Genomic DNA, 23,793 nt, shown 5'->3' on the forward strand with positions numbered 1-23,793 from the left:
TAAAGAATATGTATATACATCCATATGCACACATACACATACAAACATTCATACCCCAGGATAACAATCTACACTGATTTAAAATATACACATACATAATACTAAAATGCTAAGAGAAAATAGTAATAAAGTACAAATAGTAATTATATTTACGCACACCTACACATACATAAGCACTACAGAGGGCTGGTGGGACTCTAGTCGGGAGAGAGGCCCACGGCCAGACAAAGGCAGAACGGCACAAAACATCAACTTGCTAACCAGGCGTCTGCCCCCTCCCAACCATCACCCCCAGTCCCCTGCAAGCAATAAATAAATGGTATGGTAGTAAGAGTGATGTAAGGATTGTAAAATAAATAACGAAACAAAACAAAAGTGGGGGAATATAAGTATATCCGTCCGAAGGTGTCAGTAATCAAACCTGGAAGTAAAAAAATATGCATCGCTGAGCACAGCCGGGATGAAAGTGAATTTAACGTTAAATGAGAGCTCTGACCGCCATCCATTGGTCTGCTCAGCGTCTTACATGCTCGGTAGCCCTTGTTGAGCCGGTTTAATACGTTTTCACCCAATATGGTATAGTATGGATTCGAGTCCATGAGCAGACCCTAACACGCACTAACAAGGCACTCCAACCTGTACGGGGGATTGGTGTATATCCCCGGATAAACTTCTCTGCGTCCAAAACCGAGGAGAGACAAATCTTCTCACCGGAAGGCGGGGTAATTCTTAGTCTTGCAGGGAAGAGTAAGGCTGGGCGAAGATGGAGTTTGTAGAGTTTGGTCATGACATCTCTGTAGTCGGCGCGATGCTTTGCCACATCGGGCGCATAATCCTCATAGACACGGAATGGATGCCCTTTATGTGACAGGTTGCCCCTCATTCGAGCTTCACGCAGGATAAGATCCTTGGTCTTGAAACTGTGACAGCAGATTGTTACTGGGCGAGGACGTTGGCCCGGTCCAGGCACTGGGACAAGGGAGCGATGTGCGCGGTCCAGCTGGGGATCCGAATCAAAAACATCCGATCCCATTGCATCCTTCAATAGCTTGGCGAAGAAGTCGGTAGGGCGAGAGCCTGCCTCTATCCCCTCTGCCAGACCAACAACGCGAAGGTTATTACGTCTGGATCGGCCCTCCAGGTCCACCACTTTGACAGAAAGCCTCTGCACAGTATCCTGCAATGACGTGCATAGCTTCTCTAACTCGTCGATCCTACCAGCGTTGAATTCAGAAGCTTTCTCAAGGTCCACAATACTCTGGCCATGCGAAGCGACCGTTCGAATGACGCTCTCGATTTTGGTGTCCAGCTCAGCAATAGTGGCCTTAAGATCCTCAGCTATAGCAACACGTAGCTCCCCCAAAGCCCGGGTAAGTTCTGTAAGTGTCACGTTGTTGCATGTGCCTCCCGCCATGTCTGTCTCGTTGTTTAGTGGGGAGTAGGCCTCCGCTGTGGATTTATTGTCCTTTGGTCGCTTATTACTCGGCATTTTTATATAAAAAGTTACAATCTTGTATTAGAAAGAAACGTTTGTTGTAAAAAGTGCCATAAAGTAGGTTAAATTAGATTATTTCGCAAAAAAGTTGCAGGAGCCTCTCACGCACAGACGTTCACTCCAACATGCTAGCTCCGACCCCCACTTTTTCAGTTCTGCCCACACATTTTCTATGGGATTGAGGTCAGGGCTTTGTGATGCCCACTCCAATACTTTGAGTGTTGTCCTTAAGCCATTTTGCCACAACTTCGGAAGTATGCTTGTGGTCATTGTCCATTTGGAAGACCCATTTGCGACCAAGCTTTAACTTCCTGACCGATGTCTTGAGATGTTGCTTAAATATATCCAAATAATTATCATACATAATGTCATCCATTTTGTGAAGTGCACCAGTCGCTCCTGCAGCATGATGCTGCCACCCCGTGTTTCACAGTTGGGATGGTGTTCTTCGGCTTGCAAGCCTCCCCCTTTTCCTCCAAACATAACAATGGTTCTATTTTTGTTTCATCAGACCAGAGGACATTTCTCCAAAAAGTACAATCTTTGCCCCCATGTGCAGTTGCAAACCGTAGTCCGTTTTTTTTAATGGCAGTTTTGGAGTGGATTCTTCCTTGGTGAGCTGCATTTCAGGTTATGTCGATATAGGACTCGTTTTACTGTGGCTATAGATACCTTTGTACATGTTTCCTCCAGCAGCTTCACAAGGTCCTTTGCTGTTGTTCTGTGATTGATTTGCACTTTTCACACCAAAGTACGTTCATCTCTAGGAGACAGAACGCGTCTCCTTCCTGAGCGGTATGATGGCTGCGTGGTCCCATGGTGTTTATACTTGCGTATAAACAATGAGAGGCAATGAGTTTGAAGGTAGGCCTTGAAATACATCCACAGGAACACCTCCAATTGACTCAAATGATGTCAATTAGCCAATCAGAAGCTTTTAAAGCCATGACATTTTCTGGAATTTTCCAAGCTGTATAAAGGCGCAGTCAACTTAGTGTATGTAAACTTCTGACCCACTGGAATTGTGATACAGTGAATGATAAGTGAAATAATCGGTCTGTAAACAATTGATGGAAAAATGACTTGTGTTAAGCACAAAGTAGATGTCCTAACAGACTTGCCAAAACTATAGTTTGTTCACAAGAAATTTGTGGAGTGGTTGGAAAACGAGTTAACGACTCCAACCTAAGTGTATGTAAACTTACGACTTCAACTGTATGTCAATAAGGTATTATTTATTTTAAATTTGCACACATTTCATACTATTGTGTGAAGATCGATGAGGATAAAAAATACATGTGGAAAAAGTTGAGGGATCTGAATACTTCCAAATGCACTGCATCTTTAAGATATTTTCTCATTTCTCTCCCTCATGAGGTAGAATTTAAAAAAAGTTCACAGAAGTAACAAGTAAAGGTAGACCTACTAATTTGTTATAGTTTTGACTGATCTCAAGTTTGTTTATGAATTATTAAGTGAATAAAACTTGATATTTTGTAACAAATCAGTAACGGAATTACTGCAATTGAATTGGCTACAATGGGAAAACATAGTAGTCACAAACCACAGTTGGGTTACCAGTACAGTCCACTGGGATACTGTTATGTTAACGTTCCTGAGTGGCCTAGTTACAGTTGACTTAAAAATCGCCTTGAAAATCTATGGCAAGACTTGAAAATGGCTGTCTAGCGATGATCAACAACCAACTTGATAGCGCTTGAACAATTTTTTAAAGAATAATGTACAAATATTGTACAATCCAGGTCTTCAAAGTTTTTAGAGACTTACAGCTGTAAATTGCTGCCAAATGTTATTCTAACATTTATTGACTCAGGGATGTGAATACTTATGTAAATTAGATATTTCTGTATTTAATTTTCAATAGATTTGCAAAATGTTCTATAAAACATGATTTCACTTTTTCATTATGAGGCATTGTGAGATTTTTTTTATGTAATCCATTTTGAATTCAGTTTGTAACAAAAATATATGGAATACGTCAAGTGGTATGAACACTTTCTGAAGGCACTGGATCTTTTCATTTCAATTCGGAGCAGAGTTTTTGGCAAACCTGGTCAAATAAACTGAGGGAGATTACCCTAATTTTGTTACCAAACTTTGCATCTGCACAGTTCTTCCAGTAAATGTGTTTTTGTTAAATGTTCTGTGTAAATTGTTCAAAGTAGTCCTTGTGCATGGAGTTTGTGGCATGGTTTGTTAAACTTTGAAATCAATGTTTTTGGTTTGGAATACATTTTAAAGTGAACTTTTAGACATTTCGGTACAGTGGAATTGCCCTACAGCAGCTTCATTCTGGGCCACAGTAGTGAGTTTGTGAGTATCAAACAGCATACTGGACCACAGTCCCCATGTTTTTCTATAAACCCCCTCAATCCAATCTGATCCTAAAACCAACTCTGCCAGTCAGCACCCCCCACTAAACCTCCCCCTCTTCTCAGGTGTCTGGCATAGCAGGAGTACAGGCGGGGGGAGGGGTCAGTCAGTGTATACAGGAAGGGGGTCACTTTTATGACACTGGCAGCTGCAAAGCCCAAAAGAATTCACTCACAAACACACACGTGCCTGACACGCACTCTCTGAAAGGTCCCCCCTCCACACACACACATTAGCCGTATCACTCTGTTTGCCACTTGTGTGTCTGCAACAGAAAGCCAGCCGGGCTGTGAGGGGTTAAAACACAACCTGGCCACCTGGTTTGTCAAACACCAGCTGGTCTGAGGAGAGAAGGAGTGTAAAAGAGGAATGAATGCTTCTGTCTGAGGAGTCCATATTGAGAGAGAGAAAGGGTGAATGAATCTCCTCCATCCATTCATCTCTCACTCCCTCCTTTTGCAGGTGTGGGAGAGCATGGTGATGCCGGATACTGACTGTGATTAGTACACAGACGTGCCACACACACACACACGGCAGGTACCACCAATGTTTAACATGGGGTTATTTAATTCAAAGCATAGCTATCATTTTCTGGCTATAAATAACAATATAACAGTGAGACATGTTAGTATCTGTCTGTACAGGCCATTCTAATTATGACACTGACTGACTACAAGACAAGAACCAACAACACTCCTATTCTTCTCTCTTATAGGCAATTCTCTAACTTCCCATCTAAAGATATATGGGCTAGTCAATGGAGTCCCCATTTAAATAGCTTTTTAGCCCAGGACTAGACTAAGAGGTTCTAACCTCTTATCCAAAATTCCATACCGGATCTGCAGCTACATTGGTTGGGTCTCTTTTAACAAATGTAGTTCATTATGCAGAGGACTATGCAAAATGTTAAGCCTATATCAAAACTACAAATGTAAATCTGCTACTGGCAGCCAGTATCTTCCTTATCACTACCAGTTAGGATGTTTGAAACATCATTACACTAGCCATAACCAAACACTAGCTAAAGGCTTGGTGCATAGTTCACTATTAGCAACATTCAACCTTATATTGTGTGTGCTGTGCAGTATCTGTATTGTTTTGCCGGTGCTATTTAAATTGTGCATGACAGATTCTCTGTCGAGGACAATAAATGATTCTATTCAAAACACTCACAAGCTAAGTGCATCTCTAACCCTGGCAAAAACGTTAGGCTAATCCACAGCCAACCAAAACTGCGGAGGTGGTCCCTCAGTCTCACCTTGTCTTCCTGAGATCTGCGACATACGGCATGATGGGACTTGCGGTCCGGAGAGGGTTTGGGGTGAGGAGGAGAGGGACGAGGAGGAGAGGAATGTTCATCCTCCTCCTCCTCCTCCAGCACCACGATACACACACGGCTCGCACGCTCCGACCGCATCGTTAACACACACATACAACGTACCCCCCTTATACAGACACACACATTGTACCGCTCACATACACGGCTCTGTAGTTCCAACTGCCCTCGTTCTCTTAATAACACACTGTACCCCCTCTCCACACACCAGCCCCCCCACTGTAACAGTGCAGCTCCTGGGGTATAATATAATCCAAGCTGAAAGCAGCTCTGTCCTCTCGATGTCCTCCACTGTTACCGAGCTACAGCAGTCTGGAAGTCAGGCAGCTCCCTCTCCCTCACGCACGCGCTCTCTCTCTCTCTCGACACACAGTGGCTAGGGATTCCTCAGTATAATGGCAGCAGCGGCATGCGGCAGACTGATCTGACTGGCTAGCACACAGGAAGCTACATATACCACTGCCGCCTGTGCTGCTGTAGCCAAACACACACGCTCACATACACACAGAGGCCCTATGATTAGTAAGGACAATGCTGTGAGCCGGAGCTGTGTGTATTTGTTGCTCTATTCAGAAAGCTGCTGAAACCAGCGCTTTCATAGAGAGAGAGCGAGAGAGAAAGAGAAGGGGGCGAGAGAGAGAGAGAGAAAGAGAAGGGGGAGAGGGCGAGAGATGGAGAGAAAAAGGGGATGGGGTATGGTGAAAGGGGGAGGGGAGAGGGAGAGCGAGGGGACAGCTAGAAGTAGGTAGGTAGCTCAGCAGTCAGTCAGCTATCCTCCTGTTCTCAGTCCAGACAGACAAGCACTGACAAAAAGGTCACATCCTGGATCTGGTGCAGCAGTACTGGTCAACACTGTAGAAGTCTGTATTGTTCTATAGTGGTCTGCACTGGTCCTTAATGGTGTCTATGGTGGACACCTTGCTGGGGTCTATGGAACTGGTCTGTAATTATGTCCGCACTGGTCTGGTCCATAGTTTCTGTACTGCTGGTCTGTAGTGGTCTGTACTGGTCGGTGTTTTTATTCGGGCACAAAGGCTCTGCTGTGTTCTCCATTAGGAGAAGAGAGGCTTTATCCCTCTCACAGAACTTAAAGAGAAGTGTATGCCAGTGTGTGTGTGTGTATGCCAGTAACCCCATTGGTGCATTGGTGGCTGAGCTTCCCCTATTCCCTCATTATAAAAACTGGAACAAACTGGCAAGACAACTAGAGCAGTGTGTGTGTGTCTATTGTAACTGTTTTCATATGGGAGGCAGAGCCTGAGAGCCTAGAGGAGCATTCTAGTCTAGCCACAAAACCCCATTAAATCAGTGTGTGTGCGTGTGCATGCATTCTCCCACTTTGCTTTGTGTGTGTTGGAAGACTTGCAATAGAGCAGATCTAAATCATATGACCAGTCTGTGTCCCCAGTCTGTCTCTATGGTATAGACATCGGGCTACCAGCACCAGATTTGGGCTGTTTGCAGAAAAACAGCACCAGTTAGAAGAACCACAGAACATGTCTATTCTGGGAAACATTGTCCCATAAGGGTGTACTGACATATAGCAACATCTCACGGGTGATCAAAAGAAATAGGATGCATCGGAGCCAATTTGGATTGTCATAGCAAAGGAGGTGTGAATGGGTAGGTAAAGAGATGTGTGTGAGAGAGAACAGGCATGCTTACTCACAGGACTCTGTGTGTGTTTGTAATGTAAGACTCATTCACACACGGAGGCTCACACGTACCCAAACACACCCACAGCAACAGGTAAGTATTGGTATTCAGTAACATAGGAACAACCAGCTCCAGCCTCATGTGAACACATCCACACACAGTCCTGCATCAATCAATGCATTTTGGGTTTCTGCTTCTGAGGCTTGAAAACTGACAAACTTATGTTTTGGAAAATGGATGGATGGGAAGTCAGAAAGGCCATGAGTTATTAGATATATTGTTCCTGCTCTGTGTTCGTAATAAAGGTCATCTGTCCACACACACACACACGGGGAGGATGTTGAGCTACCAGACGCCATCTAGAGGATCTACAGTGCCTTCAAAAGTATTCATACCCCTCAACTTTTTGGGGACCTTACAACTATTAGCCCATACAAATGCATTGAATAAAATATTCACTACATGGAACAGCAGATAGGACCCCCCCAAAAAAAGTGAAAGGGATGTTTGTTCTGAAGTATCTGTCCTATATCAGAGAGATACTGTATAAAAACAACCAGGAAATAAATATATACAGTACCAGTCAAAAGTTGTTTCACCTACTCATTCCAGGGTTTATTCATTTATTTTTTTGACTATGTTCTACACTGTAGAATAATAGTGAAGACATCAACACTATGAAATAACACATGGAATCATGTCGTAACGAAAAAGTGTTCAACAAATCAAAATATAATTTATATGTGAGATTCTTAAAGTAGCCACTCTTTGCCTCGATGACAGCTTTGCACACTCCTGGCACTCTCTCAACCAGATTCATGAGGTTGTCACCTCGAATGCATTTCAATTTACAGGTGTGCCTTGTTAAAAGTTAATTTGTGGAATTTCTTTCCTTCTTAATGCATTTGAGCCAATCAGTTATGTTGTGACAAGGTAGGGGTGGTATACAGAAGCCAGCCCTATTTGGTAAAAGACCATGTCCATATTATGGCAAGAACAGCCCAAATAAGAAAAGAGAAACAACAGTCCATCATTACTTTAAGACATGAAGGTCAGTCAATTCAGAACATTTCAAGAACTTTGAAAGTTTCTTCAAGTGCAGTCGCAAAAACCATCAAGCCCTATGATGAAACTGGCTCTCATGAGGACCGCCTCAGGAAAGGAAGACCCAGAGTTACCTCTGCTGCAGAAGATAAGTTTAATAGAGTTACCAGCCTCAGAAATTGCAGCCCAAATAAATGCTTCACAGAGTTCAATTAACAGACACCTCAAGATTAACTGTTCAGACGAGACCACGTGAATCAGGCCTTCAAGGTTGAATTGCTGTAAAGAAACCACAACTAAAGGACACCAATAAGAAGAGACTTGCTTGGTCCAAGAAACACAAGCAATGGACAATAGACTGTGGAAATTTGTCCTTTGGTTTGATGAGTCCAAATTTAGTATTTTTGGTTCCAACTGCAGTGTCTTTGTAAGACGCAGAGGAGGTGAATGTATGATCTCCACACGTGTGGTTCCCATCGTGAAGCATGGAGGAGGAAGTGTGATGGTGCTTTGCTGGTGACACTGGCAGTGATTTATTTAGAATTCAAGGCACACTTAACCAGTATGGCTACCACAGCATTCTGCAGCGATACTCCCTCCCATCTGGTTTGCGCTTAGTGAGACTATCATTTGTTTTTCAACAGGACAGTGACCCAACACACCTCCAGGCTGTGTAAGGGATATTTGACAAAGAAGGATAGTGATGGTGTGCTGCATCCTGGCCTCCACAATCGCCTGACCTCAACCCAATTGAGTGGGTGTGGGATGAGTCCCAGTCTGAGGTCCTGAGGGCTCTGGAGCAGGTTCTCATCAAGAATCACTCTGTGCTTTGTTCCATTCATCTTTCCCTTGATCCTGACTAGTCTCCCAGTCCCTGCTGCTGAAAAACATCCCCAGCACATATGATGCTGTCACCACCACGCTTCACCGTAGGGATGGTGCTAGGTGTCCTCCAGAAGTGACGCTTGGCATTCAGGCAGAAGAGTTCAATCTTGGTTTCATCAGACCAGAGAATCTTGTTTCTCATGGTCTGAGAGTCCTTTAGCAAACTCCAAGCGGGCTGTCACATGCCTTTTACTTAAGAGTGTCAACCGTCTGGCTACTCTACAGTAAAGACCTTATTGGTGGAGTGCTGCAGAGATGGTTGTCCTTCTGGAAGGTTCTCCCGTCTCCACAGAGGAACTCTGGAGCTCTGTCAGAGTGACCATTGGGTTCTTGGTCCACTCCCTGACCAAGGCCCTTCTCCACCGATTGCTCAATTTGGCCAGGCGGCCAGGTCTAGGAAGAGTCTTGGTAGTTCCAAACTTCTTCCATTTAAGAATGATGGTGGGGGGGGGGGCCTTGGAGCAAAATGTGTTCGTGAGAGTCTCATCTTTCCATAGAGGGTCATAATATACTGAACAAAAATATAAACACAACATTAAACAATTTCAATGATTCATATAAGGAAAACAGTCAATTTAAAATGCATTAAGCCCTAATCTATGGATTTCACAAGACTGGGAATACAGATATGCATCTGTAACAGATGTGAAACGGCTAGCTAGTTAGCGGTGGTGCGTGCTAAATAGTGTTTCAATCAGTGACGTCACTTGCTCTGAGACCTTGAAGTAGTGGTTCCCCTTGCTCTGCAAGGGCCGCGGCTTTTGTGGAGCGATGGGTAACGGTGCTTCGTGGTCTGACAAACACTGTTCTAGCTCTGACACCTTTTACCGTAGATGCGGAAGTGCGACATCTGCGGATTGAGACGCATCAGATCTCTAGCTTAAACTAATATATTTTTAATGGGGATTTTCTGATTATGCTAACTCAATTTCCACAGGGGCACGGACATCAAATCTAGGGGGGGGTTAGGTTAGATGAAGAGCGGCAGTAAACAGCAATTTTCAAGTCTTTCCACAGATTTTCAAAGGGATTTAAGTCTGGGCTTTAGCTGGGCCATTGAAGAACTTTCACATCCTTGTTCTGAAGACATTCACAGTATTGCCTTGGGTGTATGTTTGGGGTCATTAACCTTTGGCAAAGATTTCACATTCCAGTCTCCCAGGTTGTTTGCACTCTAAAGCAGGTTCTAGTCAAGGATTTGCCTATATTAGGCTCCATTCATTGTTCCGTCTATCCTTACCAGTCTCCCAGTCCCTGCCGCTGAAAATAATCACAATAGCATGATGCCGCCACTACCATACTTCACGGTAGGGATGGTGTTAGACGGTTGATGAGCTGTGCCTGGTTCTCTCCAGACATTGTGTTTTTTTATTCAGGCCAAAGCGTTACATTTCTATCTCATCAAACCATAGAATCTTTTGCTTTATCATCAGTCTTTCACATGCATTTCTTTGTTGCAAACTCCAGGCGTGATGTCATGTGCCTTTTTCTCAGCACTGGATTCCATCTGGCCACTCCCAGAAAGCCCAGATTGGTGAAGTGCTGTAGAGACTGTTGTTCTTCTGACAGGTTCTCCCATCTCCGCCAAGGATCTCTGTATTTCTGTCAGAGTGGTCATTGGGTTCTTGGTCATCAACTTGACTAAGGTCCTTCTTGCCCGGTTGCTCAGTTTGTTCGGACGGCAAGCTTTAGACAGAGTCTGGCTAGTTCCACTCTAGAAATAGTTTTATACCCTTCCCCAGATATATGCCTCATCACAATTGTATCTCAGAAATCTACAAACAGTTCCTTGGACTTCATGGTATAGATTCTGCTGACATGGACTGTCAACTGTGGGACCTAAATCATGTCCAAACAATTGAATTGGCCACAGGTGGACTCCAAATTGTAGTGACAGGTGGACTCCAAATTGTAGTGACAGGTGGACTCCAAATTGTAGTGACAGGTGGACTCCAAATTGTAGTGACAGGTGGACTCCAAATTGTAGTGACAGGTGGACTCCAAATTGTAGTGACAGGTGGACTCCAAATTGTAGTGATATCAAGGATAACAAAAATAATTGGATGCACCTGAGCTCAATTTGGAGTGAGGAGTGTCATAGAAAAGATATATGCGAGATATATACACTGGTCAAAAAAATAAGGGAACACTTAAACAACACAATGTAAATCCAAGTCAATCACACTTCTGTGAAATCAAACTGTCCACTTAGGAAGCAACACTGATTGACAATAAATTCCATATGCTGTTGTGCAACTGAAATAGACAACAGGTGGAAATTATAGGCAATTAGCAAGACACCCCCAATAAAGGAGTGGTTCTGCAGGTCACTTTTGAATGCTGGCGGTGCTTTCACTCTAGTGGTAGCATGAGACGGAGTCTACAACCCACACAAGTGGCTCAGGTAGTGCAGCTCATCCAGGATGGCACATCAATGCAAGCTGTGGCAAGAAGGTTTGCTGTGTCTGTCAGCGTAGTGTCCAGAGCATGGAGGCGCTACCAGGAGACAGGCCAGTACATCAGGAGACGTGGAGGAGGTCGTAGGAGGGCAACAACCCAGCAGCAGGACCGCTACCTCCACCTTTGTGCAAGGAGGAGCAGGAGGAGCACTGCCAGAGCCCTGCAAAATGACCTCCAGCAGGCCACAAATTTGCATGTGTCTGCTCAAACGGTCAGAAACACACTCCATGAGGGTGGTATGAGGGCCCGACGTCCACAGGTGGGGGTTTTGCTTACAGCCCAACACCGTGCAGAACGTTTGGCATTTGCCAGAGAACACCAAGATTGGTAAATTCGCCACTGGCACCCTGTGCTCTTCACAGATGAAAGCAGGTTCACACTGAGCACATGTGACAGACGTGACACAGTCTGGAGACGCCATGGAGAACGTTCTACTGCCTGCAACATCCTCCAGCATGACCGGTTTGGCAGTGGGTCAGTCATGGTGTGGGGTGGCATTTCTTTGGGGGGGCCGCACAGCCCTCCATGTGCTCGCCAGCGGTAGCCTGACTGCCATTAGGTACCGAGATGAGATCCTCAGACCCCTTGTGAGACCATATGCTGGTGCGGTTGGCCCTGGGTTCCTCCTAATGCAAGACAATGCTAGACCTTATGTGGCTGGAGTGTGTCAGCAGTTCCTGCAAGAGGAAGGCATTGATGCTATGGACTGGCCCGCCCGTTCCCCAGACCGGAATCCAATTTGAGCACATCATGTCTCGCTCCATCCACCAACAGATGCACCACAGATTGTCCAGGAGTTGACGGATGCTTTAGTCCAGGTCTGGGAGGAGATCCCTCAGGAGACCATCCGCCACCTCATAAGGAGCATGCCCAGGCGTTGTAGGGAGGTCATACAGGCACGTGCCTCATTTTGACTTGTTTTAAGGACATTACATCAAAGTTGGATCAGCCTGTAGTGTGGTTTTCCACTTTAAATTTTGAGTGTGACTCCAAATCCAGACCTCCATGGGTTGATTTGATTTCCATTGATAATTTGTGTGATTTTGTTGTCAGTACATTCAACTATGTAAAGAAAAAAGTATTTAATAAGAATTTCATTAATTCAGATCTAGGATGTGTTATTTTAGTGTTCCCTTTATTTTTGAGCAGTGTATATACTATATCCTACATTATCTATTCTATACTATCTATTGCATCTTAGCCGCTCTGTCACTGCTCATCCACATATTTTATATATTCTTATCCCATTCCTTCACTAAATTGTGTGTATTAGGTTTTGTTTTGGAATTTGTTAGATAATGCTGCACTCTCAGATCTAGAAGCAGAGGCATTTCGCTACACTCGCAAAAACATCTGCTAACCATGTGTATGTGACCAATAAAATGTGATTTGAAGTGTGCTAAATCAGCTTTGTTTTTTTACAAGGCAGTAAATAAGCCTTAATGAACAGTTTGTGGGCGCCGTTTGTCACCGTTAGTGTTGTGGCTTTGCTGGCATGCATCGATATGTTTTGTTGTTGTTGAGTTTGCCCCCCCAAGATTTACATGCTAAAATTGACACGGGTGTGTATTCCTAAAAACACATTTCAGAAGAATCAAAACACCCTAGGAACTGGAGAATAGACTAGCCTACTATAACAGACGGGGAGTGTTGAGGCAAGTGTGTGTATATTGGAAGGATATTGGCAGACAGAGGGTGCATGCTCTTGTGAGTGGGCAGTACACTAAAACAACTTGTAGAGTGTCAAGGACCTTTGGATACACTCACGTGCAAACACCCATTTTGGACTTTACACCTGTTGCTGACCAGCTGAGAGTTATCTGTCATGACGCCAGGTGACTTTCCATGTAGCTATGCTTTGACAAACTAATTTTCTGGCAAAAATAAGTTGGCTAAAGCAATATAACTTACATATCTACCAGGCTTTAACTTCGGCTAAATATATAGCTAGCTAGCTAATTATAAGTTTCGAGTCGTTTTTACTTAATGCAAACGACCCAAATGTCGGCTAAACGACAAGCGATTTCTTTCAGTAACGTTAACTAGGATAGTTGCTAATTAGCCCACAACCTACCTGGTCTCGAATCTTTAGAACCATCGTTTTTCTTGGTTCGCCGATGTCTTAGTTTTACCGGCGTGTCTAGCTAACCGGCTGCTGAGGGTTATGGTCCGTTATAGTCCAGTTTGCATCACGCTCTCTCCTTCCAAAGACAGGCACACAAGAAACCAAACAAACCCAACAACATAACAGCCGCTAGTAAAAAGATTATTGATTGGCTAGAGGCAAGTTCCACCCAGGAGCAATAACGATGCTGGTTAGTCAGCTGCAGATGAGCGTTGGGAATGAGGGATTCGTTTATATGTCCCGGGTTACCCAGTGTGTGGAGTTTTATCGGGTGAAGTGATTGCATTCGTTTTGGAACCAGGCTGCCTACCTGCTTGCCTCCAGGGCGTGAGCCGGGTGCCCGGCTCTGGCCGACTGCGATGTCGACTCAAAACTACAGTGACGCAAAAAAGCATGTGGAGTGATGAGTAGGATTCTGTGTTTTCACATGCAAAGGTGATTGGTTTTGACAAAAACGGCTTTATCTGCCTTCCCAAGGAAAACTAGTTTGAAAATTCAAAAATGTATTTTATGGAAAAGAGATCTTGTATGTTTCTGGACAATGCACAATGATGCCCTGTTGACAACATGACCAAGCCAGATTTTGAGAAGGGCATTCCTCTCTGCTTTCGCCGATGGTGACGGGCAATTTCCCGGTTCAGCCCTGGCCAGCCCCAGCCAGCGTAATATAACTCCTTCCGTGTTTCATTGGGGAAATCCATTTAGAAAATATTTGACATAACTGACCTAGAATAAAAATGTGGGATAGGTAGGCGCAGGGGAGCAACCTTCACTGGGGATGGGAACGGGGACGACATGTCCCCCACATTATGAAATTGCATTTTTGTCCCCCACAGGTTTATCATTGGAATGGGATACAAAACGAGGCAATGGTGTGCTTTAGGACCATGCGGACCTCTCAGAGCGGGCGGATGTTTAGAGTATAACACAACTGGAGAAAAAAACAATATATATATATATATATATATATATGTATATATTTGCCCCCACTTCTAAAACCAAAGTTGCACCCATGGTCATAGGTCTACTGTATGTGCATCTCTCAGATTTGACAATTGATTGAAAACTCCCACTCTTAATCATTATGAAATAGATTAGTTCAACTGTAAACTTCAACTGTAGCTAGTAACTCTACACAGCAATTCTAATAACTACTTTTGAGGAGATCTTGTGAAATAAAATCCCCAGAACCTGTCAAACACTGAGGGGATTCGATTAAGCTGGGTTCCCAGGTAAACAAAGTCGGCTCAAAACAAAAGTGACGTGTGGAGTAATGAGTATGATTATGTGTGAGTATGTGTTTTCACATGTAAAAGTGATATTGCTTTTGATACAATACAATATTACTATACTTCCCATTCAAAACTAGTTTGAAAATTCAAACATATTTTATGGAGAAGAGATGTATATTTCTAGACCATGCACTATGCTGCCTTGTTGAACACTTCCAAGCAGCACAGATTCTTGCTTGATTTGAGAAGGGCACTCCTCCCCCACCGCTTTTGACGGTTCATGTAATGGGCCATAGACTGGTGCACTGTGGCAAAACAAAACTACCTCATGAAGCTGGTTGAGAGAATGCCAAGAGTGTGCAAAGCAGTCATCAAGTCAAAGGGTGGCTAATCTGAAGAATCTCACATATTAAATATATTTTGATTAGTTTAACACTTTTTTAGTTACCACATGATTCCATATTTGTTATTTCATAGTTTTGATGTTTACAGTATTATTCCACAATGTAAAAAATAGTAAAAATAAAGAAAAACTCTTGAATAAGTAAGTATGTCCAAACTTTTGACTGGTACTGCATAATGCATCAGTAAAGTAGATACAGTCTCTTGGTCAGGGCCAGTTATAGCCTTCTGGGGGCCATAAGTGAAATTTGGTGCCCCCCCCCCCCACCTCTCAGCTAAACATTTTAGTGGCCACCCTCCTGACAGTGGAGATATATTTTTTAAGTACATTTCCTTTTAAAGCACGTTTTCTGCGATTCTACACATTTTGTCATGGAGCGGAGAAAAAACGTAATTTTAATAACACATTTCCTGCAGTTCTACCCATTTTGCATGTTAGCAGTTTTAAAGATGCACTATTCGAATCGTTCGCCTAATTTCAGTGTATGTGACAAAACAAGCAAGTATAGTGTAGAGAATCATTGTACCATCTGAACTGCTGTGAAATATGTTTTCCATAACCAAAAATATTGTATTTTCAGCTGTTTGAAGCTGGTGTAGAAAACCAAAAGATGTATAAACAAAAATAGCACACATTGAACATATCTACCACTTCTTAGACTTGCTTTCAATGTGAATGACAGATCTATAACACATTTATTTCTATGTGAATTTGGTCAGGTTCACCCAAAAAGTTACACATTGTAGCTTTACAGCTAATTTCCTGCAATTCTACAAATGTAAGGACTTATGCAATGTTAATATAGTATCTGAGTGAGAATGATTAACAAAATCAATGTGGGCCCCATGAAGGCCAGGTTGATATTTGGCCAAAATTACTACAAGTTTAGATAGCTGGCTAGACTAACTACCAATCTAAAAAGTATTAGCTGACATGGCTAAATGAGTGACTGCCAGTGACTGTAATTACCAGAGAAAAACTGCGGATGCACAACCACATTTATTAGTGTATTCTACTATCCTTACTCTCAATAGTAGGTTTGAGGCCCGACTGAGTTCCCTAGTGGCTGGGGGCCCTAAGTGACCTCATGTCACTAATGCCTGGAACTGGCCCTGCTCAGGGTGGTTGATTGACATGCAGTCTGTCCCTATAATGACTGTTATTAATAGCTTCTGCTGTCACTGAATAGGCTACCTCTGACCTTTTGCCTAAAGAGTCTCCCCGACCTGGGGACATTCCTTATCAAATGTATATCAGTGAAGAATGTGGCTCAGATATGAGATACCCAGGAGCTATCGGATTAAAATCTATAGACCAGACCGATTAATACAGTATGGTCCACTGAAGATGCAAGGACGCCACCTTGCAGCGACAGAAGTCATGACATAGCACTGGCTACAAATCAGCTGCCAAGGGGAGGGTATTTTGGTGCTTTCAAGACAACTGGGAACTCTGGAAAAAAACAAGGTCAAATCATGACATCAGTGATCTTCAGGTCGGAGCTCCAGAAAGATGCCTGAGTTTGACTTCCGAGTTGGATGACCGTTCAAAACTATTTTTCCTAGTCGGAACCATTTTTTCCCCTTAGATCCCAGTTGTTTTGAACGCATCATTCGTGTTGTGTGTAAGTGAGACAGCTACACTAAGCCCTGCAGCCTTATTAGGCTAGACTGCTGCTAAGCTGGTGAGTGTGAATGTTTTTACAAATCTACATCTCCTAAACCGTGTTAAGCTGCTAACAGCAGCTCCTGCTAACTCTAGCTGGAGTGTGTGGTTGCAGAGAGAGGAAAAGAGTGAGGGAGAAAAGGGAGACAAAGTGGGAGGATGCAAGAGACTCTGAAGGAGAGTGAGAGATCACTGAAGAGCAACACGTGCCACACACACCACACAGTGGTCAGTTAGTTATCATTTTATTATTAGTGTTATACTGATCGGAGTTCAGCGTCTCCAAAGGAATAGTTTGATAAGCATGATGCAAGAAACACCACAGAGTAGGGGTCTCCAACTCTGCTCTTGGAGAGCTACCCTCCTGTGCAGGATTTTTCTCCAGCCCTGCTCTAACACACCTGGTTTAGCTGCTCCTCATCAAGACCTTGATTGGCTAAATTGGGTGTATTAGAACAGAGCAGGGTTTAAGCAAAAGCCAGTAGTTCTCCAGGAAGAGGGTCGGCCACACCTGGTTCTAGAGTCTAAAACACACCCCTGGCTCTAAAATCTTTAGATTTTTGAGTTCTTTTCAGTCTAAAATGACCATGACATTCTGTTTGATCTTTATCTTTTGTTAAAGAAAAATATGAAAATAGAGTTGACAGACATTTAGGCACACTATAGACACGTACTGTACACAGATATGCACACGGTTCATTATCATAGATTCATAATGTACTAGGAGATCCCAGTTTTTCACAGCAACGTTTCATCAAAATCGACATGAGGCCGTGTTGTCTCATTGTGTTCACCCATTAGATTCTGTTCCCATTCATTTAATGATTTATACAACACAGGATCATGTTGATGTGAGGTAAACGCTATGAAAACCTGTCCCCAAGGGATTAAAAAACATCAACAGCCAAGCCATCTTGAACAGGAGGAGAGTGTGGAGGCTTTTAAGGTGAAGTCCTATGGGGTTCCCCTGGTCAACTCTCCAGTCCAGGGACAAATATCCACCTCCCTTTAAAAAGGTGTCACAGCTTAGAGTTAATGTCCTCACGCTGTCAATCACAGTCAAGAGCTGCTCATTGCCAGCCAATCACAGCAGACGAGGGACCCTTCCATCCAATGGCAGCAGTGGAATGGAGCTCTGTTCGTCCAATGGAAGAACTCGGGTAGTAAGTGCTCTTCAGCAGTGATTCTATTGGTTCACAGGAACACAGTATTCCTGCAATTCGATTGGTCAGATGACAAAGTCTCTCCTGTCATCGGTTCATATAACAGGATGTCATTTTTGTTTGCGCTCCAAACAGGCTCAAATGCATAATAAGCCCCTCTCCTATATTGCTAGACCAATGAGCTAGCTTTCTATCAAGAGGCTTTAGCTCGACTGGCTGATCACTCCTCTTTCCTGCTACTGACACATCAGCACGGAAACCACAGATTCATCAGGAGTGAGAAACCCCCCCCCAAAAACAGACTTATAAAACAAGTCTAAATACATTATTATTTTTTTAACATCGGAATGTAGGTTGTTTGGGGTTAGAATACTTTTTTTCTTTGGGGAAGGGGGAGAATTCTTTCACCTTTTCTACAATTTTTCAAAACATTTTAGTTTACATTTTATACAATATACAGTTATTCAAATACACATGCATTAAAGAAAAATATTGCACAAAATGAATGACAATAAAAGTGTAAAAGTGTGATAGGGATATCAGTTGGTTTTCTCTTTGTAACGTAGTGCTGCGAGTGTGTGTGTGTGTGTGTGTGTGTGAGAGAGAGAGCGTTACTATAGCATGGTCTCTTGGTCTGTATTAAGGCTGCTTCACTAAAGCTCACACTGGCACAGTGTCTGACTGGGGAGGGCTGCATCTTACTGCTACACACTCAAACACACAAAAACCCTAAAAGACATAACACAGACAGACAGGACCCACAGAGTACATTCTAATAGGCATACCTGTGTATGCGTAGATACCCGACAGACAGTCACCTCCACAGACGGCAACATTGACAGAGTCTGGCCTGTTTCATTTAATTCTGGCTCCGTCCAAAATGGCACCATATTCCTAATGTAAAAGTGGACTACTATTAGGATCCGTCTGTCCAAAAGTAGTGCACTAGAATGGGGTGCCATTTCAAATTTACCCAGGTCTCAGCTCTAGAGAAAGCAGGTGAGCTGTGCATTCTGGTTTCTTCTTCTTTCACATGATTAACAATAGGAAGCACAGTGAGTAAACTAGAGCTGTCTCTATCATGCCTGTCGAGACACAGACACACAAACAGCTAGGGCTTTGGTTGTCATGGCTACTGACCGGTGCATTAAAAATGGGAAATACCCTTTAGGCCAAACCCTGCCTCCCTGTGTGAAAGGATTATGGCAGGCATGGATGTCACATTGTGTAAAAAAAAAACATAAAATAACAAAAATGTGAAAAAAATGCCTTGCAGAACCAGATGTGGTTGACACTGCAGGCCCATTCTCTGTCTCTATTTCCTCATCTGTCTTCTGCTGTTTAAAAGCTTACAGTACAAGTCAGACCCATATATATATATACATACACCCGTAGAAAAAGAATCTATTCATTCTATTTCTATGTACAGGTACAGTATATACACAACATATGCCATTCAACCTATGTGGGTCGTTCTACGAAATGAGTCCCTTTTGCATCCCTTTGATATTTTTAGTAGAAATTGTGCGGCAATATTGATTTTTAAAGCTGCAATTCTTACTTTTTGGGCGACCCAACCAAATTCACACAGAAATATGAGTTATAGATCTGTCACTCATTGAAAGCAAGTCTTAGAAGCAGTATATATGTTCTATGTGGGTTATTTCTATGCTTCACGGTCTTAAGTTTCATTTAGCAACTTTTACATTCGTTTTTTTTTGTACACCAGCGTCAAACAGCTGGAAATACAATATTTTGGGTTATCGAAAAGCTATTTCACGGCGGTTTACATAGTACAATGATTCTCTTCCCTGTACTTGCTTGTTTCGTCACAAACTGAAATTAGGCGAACTATTAGAATTTGCGCAACCAGGAAATGGCAGATCAATTTCTGCATAGTGCATCTTTAAAAGCCTGTTATATTAAATGAAGTGACCACATGGACAATTCAATACATTTGATTTTGAATATGAATAGACTTGCTAAAGTGCCACAATTCTGCCATGTCCCTCCGTGCACTCTCTGTGACTTCTAGGAAGATGTTAACCCAAAAATGTCTCCATGTTTTCACCATCACTGTGAAGCCTAAGTTATATTGTTGCTTTGACAATGTCATTTGTGAAGAGTATTTAATTAATGTGATTCATTCAGGTAAACCCTGTTAAATGAACTATCCTATTCTTTTTTTTAAATTCAAGTGAAAAATTTAACATTTAACAGTAAAATTATAATGTAAAAGCAGATGAACTGGTTTACTCTTTTTTGCCATTTTGTCTTGTTTTGTGGTGGAAAACTGAGTAGGTTGAGCATAACACGTCAACCCTGTTACCCATCGATAGAAAGGCTAAAAATGTTTTAAGAATTCATTGTTTTTTGTGAAGCTGGCATTCAATTGCCCCTCCCTGTTGCACACAAGAGCCTTCCATTCCCCCGGTCACAAGGGATTTATGGCTGATTGAAGGTTAAATCGTCAACCCTGTTACGGTCAACCCTGTTACGGTCAACCCTGTTACGGTCAACCCTGTTACGGTCAACCCTGTTACGGTCAACCCTGTTACTTTATCTGGCACTTACATTTAGCATCTTTGTTTCTTCATTTTAGTCATTTAGCAGACACCCTTATCCAGAGCGACTTACAGGAACAATGATGGTTCATTTCCCTTAAAGGCACCGACAGATTTTTCACCTAGTCGGCTCGGGGATTCCAACCAGTGACCTTTCGGTTACTTACCCAATGCTCCTAACCGCTAGGCTACCTGCCGCCCAGTTATTCTTTTCTTTAACCTCTTGAGATGGGAAACTATGCTTTTTATTAGCTTGAAAATATGCTCTTCATTAAATCTACATTTCTTTCCCACCAAATTACTCTAACCCAGCGTTTCCAAAACTTGGTCCTCGGGACCTTAAGGGTTGCATGTTTTGGTTTTTGCCCTAGCACTACAAAGATGATTAATAAACTCATCATCAAGCTTTGATTACTTGAAATCAGCTGTGTAGTGCTAGGGCAAAAAAACTCATTGTGAAACCAGGACCGAGTTTGGGAAACACTACCCAAAAGGGGCTCATTACATGGAACGACCCATGTATTTCTCTATACATAGCTCTGCTCTCTGGTATCAGTAACGGAGATCAGCTGCTGTGTATATCAGAGCAGCTGTCAGTCTGACCACACATATACAATAAAATAGTTTAGTAGGAAGTAAAAAGTACAAAAATAAAATAAAACACAAATGCGGTCTCTAAACTGTGCACAGGAGGGTGTGTGTGAGTGAGTTGAGGAGAGGAGAGTGTGAGAGGCATGTAGGGGAGAGGAGGGAAGAGTTAAGTGCTCGGATAGCCCAAAAAGCACCTCTTGACATAGAAAGAAGGACACGCACACCTCTTCTCACCAGCACACATACACACCCTCCCCACTACTCCCCTCCTTCCTCTGTTCTCTCACGGCGTGTGAGCGAGTGTGTGTCACCAAGTACCCTGCCCAATCCCAGTCTCCTGTCACCTCTTCAGGGAGGTGCTCTTGAGTTTCTGTGTATATCTGGCTGTGCGCGGCGAACGGGAATGCAGTTTGACAAACAGCTCTGGGAACTTGTACTGAGGGAACATGGTCTCCAGGAATCCTTCTAGGAGCACGTAGACCAGCCGACGATTCATTGGTCCGTGTTGGAACATGTCAAACACACGAAGGATGCCTTTACGAGTCGTATCCGCCCCTATGATGTGCTTCAACTCATCTAGAGGAGGATAGAGTGAGAAATTCTGTATTAATAGTGAACAAATGTGTTCACTCTGTGTGTGTGTGTGTGCGTGCATTACCTGGCATGATTCCCAATAGGTTGGTCTTGGCGGCGACCCGTGTCCTCATGCGGATGTTCTTGTCCCGGCGGGGCGGAGACTCTGCTAGGATTCCGTTGGGCCAGTATGAATCCCTGCACAGGGACGGGACCACAGAGAGTTACCTTCTAACCAATCACACACAGCAATCTAATAATGTGTGTGTGTGTGTCTGTGTTTGTCACCTGAACTTCTTGACGTAGTCTGCCACCTGTTCTGGAGCTGTCATGAAGTCCACATGATCAACGATCTTCCTGCAGAGACCAGAGGGACAGACAATACAGTCAGATCGCTGTATGTGGCACTGGTGAGTGTGTGTGTGTGTGTGTGTGTACAGTACCTGTTGATAGTGTCTCCGTATGTGGCTCTGATGAGTTGCTGCAGAAGGTTCTTGATGTTCCTGCGAAGCCACTGGTTCCTCTCCTTCAGGTCAAACACCTCATCCATCAGCAGCAGCATCACACGCAGGGGGATGTTATCATCCACCTGGAAAACACACACCTCCCAAAGTAAACGTTATACCACTATATTGCTTTCACTAATTGAACATGTTCCAGAGGAGAGGGCCTATAAACTGGTGGGACCGTGTGCTAGTCGGGGTGTTGTACTCACGTTGTCGTCCAGCTGGGCTGAGACTCGGCAGTGTTCTGGGTCAACGTCAGACTTGGGGAGCAGTGGAGGCACCTGGACATCAGACAGTAGAGTATAGTCAGAGTATAGTCAGAGTATAGTCAGCGTCTGGTTGATGTATAGTCAGAGTATAGTCAGAGTATAGTCAGAGTATAGTCAGCGTCTGGTTGATGTATAGTCTGAGTATAATTAATACACGGTCAGTCTGGTTGGACTTTTAAGGTTAGAGAGTGTAGCAAGACTGTTGAACATGGACTGTTTGATGTTGCCCCAGTTTCTCAGACATGCGTCCAATGTTGGTTATATAAGGTTGTAGTATAGGTAGTAGGCCTGTGAACATTTAAATGTTTCATTGGGATCCTTAACGTTAAGAAAAACCCTTACATAGACGCAGAAACTAAACAGCATAGTGGGTCAATTTCCGTAACAACTAAGATCGTTGAAGCGCGAGGCTCAAATTCTCCGCTGTTTTGGTGCCGTGGCAACCACATTGAACAGTGTGAAGCGAATCCGTGCACATTCGCAGACACCGAGAGCCAAGTGTTGCATCTCACTCATCTCAGTATCCTAGCCTATTCATTGATGATAGACCCTGCTTTACTGACGTTGTGAGACGTTGCAAGACAAGAAATTGCGAGATACAGTTTTTTATTGGCAGATAGGCCTAGTGGACAGTTCTGACTTTCTGCCTGGTGGCCAACCTGCCTAGACTGTGCCCCTCCCCTCTCTCTCCGTTCCTCGCTAGCTCGCTATGAAAGATGCAAGTGTTTGTGTTCTCGGAAGTACGACAACTAAGTCTCCTCTGTCCCAAAAATTCTGGAACTTGACACTCAGAAATGGGAGTCGAAACTGGGAGTCGACGTGCAAGGAGTCAATTCTTTTGGAGTCGACACTCCACTACTTCATCGTTGTTAACATTTGGAAAAATGGTAGAGAAAGACGAGCGACAGCAGCGAAGCCCTGTAGGGCGATACAGTGAGAAGTTAAATGAGAAGGAAATGTAAACTTTGTAAGGTGGAATTGAGGGACAGTAATCGTAGTACAGCTGCAATGCTTAACCATCTGAAAGGGACATACCGCGAGACCTAAATTGTTGCTGGCATCGCGTGGAATTATGTGCATTTTTCTTATCGTTTTAAACGGAAAACCAATATGATTTTTTCAGTTTAAACGTTAAGAAATGTTTTCCATTTGTCACATCCCTAATAGGTCGAGTCCTTACCTTGAACATGGACTGTTTGATGTCCTGGCCCAGTTTCTCTGACATGCGTCCCATGTTGTCAGCAGCAGTGTTCATCCCTTCAGCCAGACTATCTGGCAGTCTCTTCACTGCGTTGGACACGTTACGCATCGAGCTACGCAGCGGGTTCACAAACGTATCCATCTGTTGAGACATGTGGCTCAGATGGTAAAGAATGACGCTTGCAACGCCAGGGTTGTGGGTTCGATTCCCATGGGGGACCAGTATGAAAAT

At 43.5% G+C, this 23,793-nt stretch overlaps 2 protein-coding genes across 7 annotated transcripts in view; both read right to left on the bottom strand.

The window, feature by feature from the left end:
• Positions 1 to 13,608, bottom strand: part of LOC115124997 (serine/threonine-protein phosphatase 6 regulatory ankyrin repeat subunit A) — a 66,705-nt gene extending 53,097 nt beyond the window's left edge. For 2 of the 4 annotated variants that reach the window (XM_065017892.1, XM_065017891.1), the window contains exon 1: positions 13,345 to 13,608. In XM_065017892.1, coding sequence (XP_064873964.1) covers positions 13,345 to 13,368 — 24 coding nt within the window. In that variant the 5' untranslated portion in view covers positions 13,369 to 13,608. Of the gene's footprint in view, positions 1 to 5,147; positions 5,556 to 13,344 lie in introns of those variants that run through there. The other 2 variants (XM_065017890.1, XM_065017893.1) reach the window with 2 other exon arrangements.
• A 3,316-nt stretch (positions 13,609 to 16,924) lies between these two features.
• Positions 16,925 to 23,793, bottom strand: part of snx13 (sorting nexin 13) — a 59,267-nt gene continuing 52,398 nt past the window's right edge. For all 3 annotated transcript variants that reach the window (XM_065017895.1, XM_065017894.1, XM_065017896.1), the window contains exons 21-26: positions 23,542 to 23,703; positions 22,302 to 22,373; positions 22,030 to 22,175; positions 21,875 to 21,943; positions 21,672 to 21,784; positions 16,925 to 21,589 (exon numbers count right to left, since the gene is read on the bottom strand). In XM_065017895.1, the coding sequence (XP_064873967.1) occupies positions 21,354 to 21,589; positions 21,672 to 21,784; positions 21,875 to 21,943; positions 22,030 to 22,175; positions 22,302 to 22,373; positions 23,542 to 23,703 (798 nt within the window). In that variant the 3' untranslated portion in view covers positions 16,925 to 21,353. The remainder of the gene's footprint in view (positions 21,590 to 21,671; positions 21,785 to 21,874; positions 21,944 to 22,029; positions 22,176 to 22,301; positions 22,374 to 23,541; positions 23,704 to 23,793) is intronic.

This window comes from Oncorhynchus nerka, linkage group LG4, assembly GCF_034236695.1.
Source record: "Oncorhynchus nerka isolate Pitt River linkage group LG4, Oner_Uvic_2.0, whole genome shotgun sequence".
NCBI lineage: Eukaryota > Metazoa > Chordata > Actinopteri > Salmoniformes > Salmonidae > Oncorhynchus > Oncorhynchus nerka.